This window comes from Notothenia rossii (assembly GCF_949606895.1).
Source record: "Notothenia rossii genome assembly, chromosome: 1".
In the NCBI taxonomy this organism is placed as follows: domain Eukaryota; kingdom Metazoa; phylum Chordata; class Actinopteri; order Perciformes; family Nototheniidae; genus Notothenia; species Notothenia rossii.
Window position 1 is genome coordinate 89,813,900 of NC_136912.1, and position 7,500 is coordinate 89,821,399.

The window sequence follows — 7,500 nt, forward strand, 5'->3', positions numbered from 1 at the left end:
GGGAGGGCACCAGCAACACAGGGTCAACCCATTCAGCACCAATGAACATGGACATGGATAAAGGATCACAGCCTCCTGAGCCTCCTGTGGGTCATCATGAGTGGTCGTCTATCAATCAGAGCATCGAGGTTTCGATACCTGATCCTTGCAGTCTACAATTCAAAGTGTCCTTAGGCAAAATACCAAACTCCAATTTGCTCCAGATGTATGTAAATGTACTGAAACATAATAAGTAATCAAGTTGATGGTATTGCCTTTGCCACCAGTGTATACATTGTTTGTGTGAATAGGTGAATGCCGGCATGTGCTGTAACTTAGCTTTGAGTGTTCACTAGGACTAGAAAAGTGATCAATATACCATTCATCTTTTATTGTGAGATATTTAGTGAGTCAAAAGAGACAATTCAAAATAGTTTATTGTCAATCAAGCAAAAGCAAGACAGAGAGAAAAATATGCACATTGACTGTATTTTGTGTCATTAAGAACATGAGAAGGTTTTCATGCAGAATGCGTATAATTAGCTTGGGATTTAGGACTTTCATTGACAACAACTCCACTATATTGCGCTTTTGCAAATGAAGTCTTTGAATCTTAAATGATCAAATTTTTATTGAGTGGAAATTGTAATAACCCATCAATTCAAAGCTCTATTCCTACTATGTGCAATTTATTGGTTCCAGTGTTGTATTGTAAACAAGCTTGATGTATTGATTGAGAGCATTAGGCTAAAGAATTTGAAATGATTAGAAAAATCAGGAGTCAAAATCAAATGCTGGGTTCTCTCTGTCTCCCCATGCTGGTGCTTCAGACATCATGTTATGTCCTGCAAAGATCAGAAACAGGAATAAACTGTGAGTGCTACAACATGCTGCATACGTGAAACTGTACAGCAGCATTTCAGTCGGTCTCACCACTTTTTTTTCTAAATCTCATTATGATCAACACAGCCAGTCCAATCAGGGCCAGCGCCGCGACCACTCCGAAACCTGAAGACAGCAGCAAGGCAGCCCACACTGTTGGATCCTCTACAGAGACAAATATCAAGTATCAAAAAGTTTCTAACATTTTGTATTTATTCCTAACGAATGTTTTCTTGATCAAACTGCAATATCCCAACACGTCACATCACAGTCAAAGTTTGTTCAGGTATTCATTTTGGTGAATCGCCTCACTTTCCCTCTGGCGCCACCATCAGGTGAATGTGTAAACTTTCACAGTTCGCTTTTTAACCTCTATCTGATTGGCGCATGAGAGAATAGACATTTATGATTGGCAGGAGGGCTGCTCAATTAATCGTATTTTAATCGCAATTACGATTATGGCTTGCAATGATTACGAAAACAACGTAATGTAAATAAAACGATTATCTTTTTTCAAAGTAAATGGATAATCGTTTTTAATAATCCTGATATCAATTATTGACCCAAATAATCGAGATTATGATTTTTGCCATAATCGAGCAGCCCTAATTGGCAGATGATGTATTCTTATGAATTTTGTGTCTTATTTTCTCTAATGCCACAATGAGGCTGGGTTTTTAATTGAACTATATAAATAACTGTTATTCCCCCCTCAGGAAGATCATATTTGTTATCCTTTAATTGTTTATTTAACCCCACCGCATACAAATCTTAATACAAAAATACACAAGACACGTGTCCAATGTTTGAGTTTAAGATCAAATTCCTGCAAACCCGATTACATTTAGCAATCTGTAATTTGAGTGCACTGTTAATAAAGTGTTGAAAATCAGCATGTTTGCATGTTCATCACAGACATCAATCTAATTACCTGTGCAGTTTGGCTGGCTGTCGTTCCAAATCCCAGAGGAGGAGCAAAACAACAGCTCAGTGCCATTCATGGAGAATCCCCCTTCACAGGCAAAAATACACTGAGAGCCAAAGCTGAAGTTCCCCAGAGGATGGGAGCAGTTCATAGACAGGGATCCAAACAAGGCAGGAATAGCCTCACACTGTACCGCTGAGATAAAAAATATAGAAATTGCATGTCATGTCAGTTGTTGGATAACCAGAACAGCAAGAGTGAGTTAAGTTAAGCACTCACGCTGGCAGCTGGGTGGATCCTGACGCCAGTGTCCTGAGGTATTGCATATCGTAGTTGGTGTTCCTCTCAGCCAGAAGCCCTCATTACATTCAAAGTCACAGCTGGAGTCATAGCTGAAAGAGGAGTACGGATGGCTGCAGTTCATCCTTCCGTGATGTGGGGCCTTGTCCAGTAGGGGGCATGGTAGCGCTGCAGATAGCAACCAAAAATATGAGTTCCAGAACAAATAAGGCAAATAAAGTGCTCAGCTCTCATATGATTTATTACCCAGGCAGTGGGATAATTCAGTGCTCCACGTGCCCAGAGAGGTGCACTCTGTGTCAGCCGTCCCATTCAGCAGAAAACCCTCCTCACATTTTGACGTGCACCGAGAAGTGAAACTGAACTCTCCATGAGAATCAGAGCAGACTAAGGAGCCATGAGAGGGAGAGCTCAGGGTGGGACATCTTTTAGCTGGAGGGGTAGAGAGCAATACACCAAATAATTTAAATAGAAACTATAGTCAAGAGAACACAACCATTAAATGAAGATTCCTCCAATACAGGACAATTAACAGATTTTCATTCAAAGATGTATAATATACCTAAGCAACGTGGGATATCTGTGCTCCACGTGCCCAGAGAGGTGCACTCTGTGTCAGCCGTCCCATTCAGCAGAAAACCCTCCACACAGGTTGACGTGCACCGAGAAGTGAAACTGAACTCCTCATGAGGATCAGAGCAGACTAAGGAGCCATGAGAGGGAGAGCTCAGGGTGGGACATCTTTTAGCTGGAGGGGTAGAGAGCAATACACCAAATACTTTAAAAAAAAAAAACACAGTCAAGAGATCTTAACCATTAGATTAAGGTTCGTTCTACAGATGACAATTAACAGATGATCATTTAAAGATGTATAATATACCTAAGCAATATGGGATATCTGTGCTCCACGTGCCCAGAGAGGTGCACTCATTGACAGCCGTCCCATTCAGAAGAAAACCCTCCTCACAGGTTGACGTGCACCGAGAACCAAAACTGAACTCTCCATGAGAATCAGAGCAGACTATGGAGCCATGAGAGGGAGAGCTCAGGGTGGGACATCTTTTAGCTGGAGGGGTAGAGAGCAATACACCAAATACTTTAAAAAAAAAACACACTCAAGAGATCTTAACCATTAGATTAAGGTTCGTTCTACAGATGACAATTAACAGATGATCATTTAAAGATGTATAATATACCTAAGCAATATGGGATATCTGTGCTCCACGTGCCCAGAGAGGTGCACTCATTGACAGCCGTCCCATTCAGGAGAAAACCCTCCTCACAGGTTGACGTGCACCGAGAACCAAAACTGAACTCTCCATGAGAATCAGAGCAGACTATGGAGCCATGAGAGGGGGAGCTCAGGGTGGGACATCTTTTAGCTGGAGGGCATCAGAGAGAGGGAAAGATTAGCAATGTTTTGAATTTCATGTGGTGAAGTGGTACAGGGGAAGACAACAACAGATTTACCCGAGCATTGTGGGATGTCTGCACTCCAAACACCCTGGGAACTGCACTCAGTGCTGTTGGTCCCATTCAGAAGAAAGCCCTCGTCGCAGGTTGTCTTGCACAGAGACCCAAAACTGAACAGTCCGTTTGGGTCGGAACAGGATAGGGAGCCATGAGGAGGATTTATTGGGTTACACCTCTTAGCTTGAAGATATACAGAGACAAGAAAGAGATGGATTACACAAACTTGTTTTCAATTTAAGGGGAAAGAGAAAAAAGAATAGACTTAATCACGTACCCTGGCAAACAGGAAGTGCATGACTCCAGTTTCCCTGGGCAGAACATTTCGTCATGTTTCCACCAATCAGATCAAATCCTTCTTCACATAGCACGGAGCATATTGAGCCATAGCTGTTCACTCCTGGGTCCTGACATTGCATGGAGGCATGAGGTGGAGCCTTTAAACTGTTGCACTGCACCACTGCAGAAGAAGAAATCTTATCAATCATCAGAGCAGTGTACATTTGTTGTTCTCAGGACGATTTTGATGCTTTCTGGGAGCCCTGACATCATTTCTGTGACCCACCTTTGCATGTAGGTGTAGGGTTGCTCCATTGTCCCGAGGCCAGACAGGTGTATGTGTCGTCTCTGGTCAGGTAGTAGCCTTCCTGGCAGGTGAAGTTGCATCGTGAACCAAAAGAGAAAGGCTCCACAGCGTCCACACAGGTCACATTGCCCGAGACAGGAAAGAAAGCGGGGGAGCACCTTTTTACTGTGGGTGGGATATAGATACAAATCAGGCCACTCAATGGAAATCAATGCTCTTCTGAAACACATGTATTGTGGGTCCACTTATATAAACATAGCAAAAGCATGAGGTGGGAGAATGATTTCTTACGTAATGTACAGACAAAGGAAACGATAGCTTCCCACCCAGACTAAATTACAATGCTGTTTTCTCAATGCTGGTGAAAATGAGTGTGAAGTAAAGCGATAACATATGCGACCTGAATCTGATCCGCAGTGCAGTCTGGACATGATGTGACTGCACTTTGAGGCCAGCTATGTATAACCAAAAAGTGGCTGTAAATCTATTAGCAAGAGTCAAGTATTACACAATAGGAAAACACATGAAAAGTGGCAGCTACGGAGAATTTCACAAAAGGTATTCACATTTGTAACCTTCAATTACTAAAGTTTAAGACAGGTAACAGGCTAGTTTGAAACATGATTGGGGGTATATTTAAAAGGTGATGACTTTACCTGTACAATCTTGGACTATGGATGTCCACTGGCCGTTGTGGTGGCAGCGTATCTGGTCCGGTCCACGGTGCTCGTAGCCTTCATCACACCGGACCTCGCAGACAGACTCGAAGCTGTACGGGGCGATCGGGTGGCTGCAGTTCTTGATGCTGCTGTGGTTCAGGAATGAACACTGTTCAACTGAGACAGGAAAGGAACAATATTTTAATTGTGTCTTTGACATTGGAAATCACATTTGTTTTTTGTTTGTCCTTTTTACATTTTTAAACGTTTTCTTTCTCTATGTTTGTGTATTTTCCCACTTGTTTTCAATGTAAGTCCATCTTTATTACTTCCAACTGTTTCTCAATAACTCTGCAACTAGTTGACCCCTCCTTTATCCAGTTCTGCTTGTATTAAGCTCCTGTTTTTTTTGTTTAGTCTTTTTCAGATTTGTGTACGTCGGGCAACATGTATTAAGATAAGATAAGATAAGATAGTACTTTATTTATCCCAATTTGGGACATTTTTGTGTTGCAGCATAAAAAGACATGGCATTGTACAATACAAATTAAAAAAAAGGAATAAACAAGAAAGTAGAAAATAAAAAATTTGAATTTACAAATGAACAATAATAAAATATAAAGCAAGGTATTATATATACATAAGTATGTGACAGATGGAATATTAAACATTAAACTGATGTATAAATGTAAAATGTAGAGTGTCTGTTCTGTTTTTTTTGCCTTGCCTTTTTTTGTACCTAACCTTTTAAATAAAGGTATTTTCTTTTAAGTCTTCCTGCCCTCAGCATTGGGTCCACCCTGCTCCACTAGCTGGGACAGTTTTGACATTGTTGGACCCCAGTTGTACCTTGACACAGAGGAACAGGGTGGGTCCACAGTCCACTGGCCTGGCACAGCAGAGGGGACTCGCCCACCATGCGAAAGCCGAGATCACAGAAGAAACGGCAGGAAGAGTTGAAACTATTTGACCCATAGGGACGGGAACAGTTGCTGGAAGCTTGTTCTGGGTCCAGCAGGGGTTTGCACGCGATGGCTAAAGAAGAAAAACAATATATTTTTAGACAGTTTATTATACTCAGAGTAAAAGGTTATGCGTGGTTTAAAGTTTTGCTCACCCTCTTCACAGCGTGACCCCAGGAAACCAGCATGGCACTGGCAGGAGTAGTTACCCACCGTCTCCACACAGTCTGCATTGGCACTGCAGGACTCTGGTTTACAAGAGGCTGCGTACAGAAAGACTACTTAGCACACGTGTATAAAGTATCAAGCATCCCGTGATTGTATTTCATTAATAGGTCGTTTTATTATTGTGTATTCAAACTTATGCATTATTTGTATTCAGATTTAGAAAAATAATTAGAAATCCTGAATTTGTCGAACAACTTATATTGTTAAAGTAAAGGGTAGGTGCGGATAAGAAGCAAAAATAAAATGAATAGATTAGGATTTAAAGAAGAGCAAGCACACGTTGATGAAATGAAATCCAATAAGTTCACAGACATTTCAAAAAACACAAAAAACACAAGTATCAGCGTTGTAAAAAAGTGACTAAACATATGAAAGTAGTGATGTAGCAGACATTAATAACATTAATTAAAAAAAAAGGTGTATATTGCATTTTGCTCAATTGATATATTTCTCCTGTTGACATGCAATTACTGTTTTTTAACTTGTGTGCACTGCCTGATAACATCTTGTTGCTGTTACAAATAATTTCTGCATTTGCAGCATTAATCTCACATGCTACATTAAATCTGGAGTCAGTTTATGTGTCAATCATAAATAAATACATGTAACCTCCATAGCAGACGGTTCCCTTCTTCTTGTGACAGTTCTCGTTGTTCCACTTGGCTGTGTCTTTATCCCTCTTGATGTAAATCTCCACACAGTCCTGATTGGCGATTTTATCTGGCTCCTCTGCCGCCCAGTTCTGAGCATCTTCTGGCACCTTCTCGTCTGTTTTTTTCCAGACCCACTCTCCCTCCCTTTTGCCTATGCCTATCCAGTAATATTTTGCGTTAAAAGGTAGAAAATTGTTGATGAAGTCATTCTCCTCCTGGTTCCTGATGGGCACCATGTCTGTGAAGTGCTGCTGGCACCACTGACGGGCCTTCAGCCATTCGCGGTTTGAACTGATGTTGAAGCCGTAGCTCCATGCATGCGCTCCTCCTCCGCTGCTCAGGTCTAAGATGAGGTCAAAGGATAATGATACGAAAATTAAACTAGTGAAGAAACAAGAGATACAATAATTTATAAAAGTATGTAAACCTACCTTGGACAAATCCAATGAGTGCAGCTATCAGCAGAATGTGATGCAGGCCTTGTCTGGTATCAACTGATTGTTGAAACATCTGAAATCAAAAGAGTTATTTTCATACTTGCACATAAACGTGAATTAACAACACCGATATATCACAGGTCTTACCTTCATATCTGTCTTCACTCAATCTGTTTGTTACATTGACTTTGCTGACGATCAATGACAAAGTGGTAATTGAGTCAATACACAATTTTGTAATATCACATCTGCCGTAACTTCCTCTCAGGAAGGACAATACTACCCCACCCATAACTCTCTGTGAACACACACAGCCACACACACACACACACACACACACACACACACACACACACACACACACACACACACACACACACACACACACACACACACACACACACACACACACACACACA

General features: G+C 41.2%; 2 protein-coding genes across 2 annotated transcripts in view; both read right to left on the bottom strand.

The window, feature by feature from the left end:
• Positions 1-398: 398 nt before the first annotated feature.
• On the bottom strand, positions 399-7,305 carry selp (selectin P). The gene is made up of 17 exons (XM_079679529.1): positions 7,229-7,305; positions 7,076-7,154; positions 6,601-6,987; positions 5,919-6,026; positions 5,651-5,836; positions 4,799-4,978; positions 4,122-4,307; positions 3,834-4,016; positions 3,557-3,739; positions 3,283-3,468; positions 2,967-3,152; positions 2,649-2,834; positions 2,333-2,518; positions 2,066-2,254; positions 1,793-1,981; positions 913-1,026; positions 399-824 (listed from the first exon to the last, which is right to left on the bottom strand). The coding sequence occupies exons 1-17, from the start codon at positions 7,232-7,234 to the stop codon at positions 754-756; spliced, it is 2,805 nt and encodes a 934-aa protein (XP_079535655.1). The 5' UTR covers positions 7,235-7,305; the 3' UTR covers positions 399-753.
• A 90-nt stretch (positions 7,306-7,395) lies between these two features.
• Positions 7,396-7,500, bottom strand: part of LOC307045049 (L-selectin) — a gene marked incomplete at its 5' end in the record, with an annotated part of 12,411 nt that continues 12,306 nt past the window's right edge. The window contains one exon of the mRNA XM_079690525.1: positions 7,396-7,500. This exon is cut by the window's right edge and continues 507 nt beyond it.

What these genes read in the sequence shown, in the direction of transcription:
- selp (XM_079679529.1), bottom strand. An exon ending in TGCACTTCCTGTTTGCCAGG is followed by an intron (nt 3,740 to 3,833) that starts GTACGTGATTAA and finishes TATATCTTCAAG; the next exon opens with CTAAGAGGTGTAACCCAATA. An exon ending in AGATATCCCATATTGCTTAG is followed by an intron (nt 3,153 to 3,282) that starts GTATATTATACA and finishes CTACCCCTCCAG; the next exon opens with CTAAAAGATGTCCCACCCTG.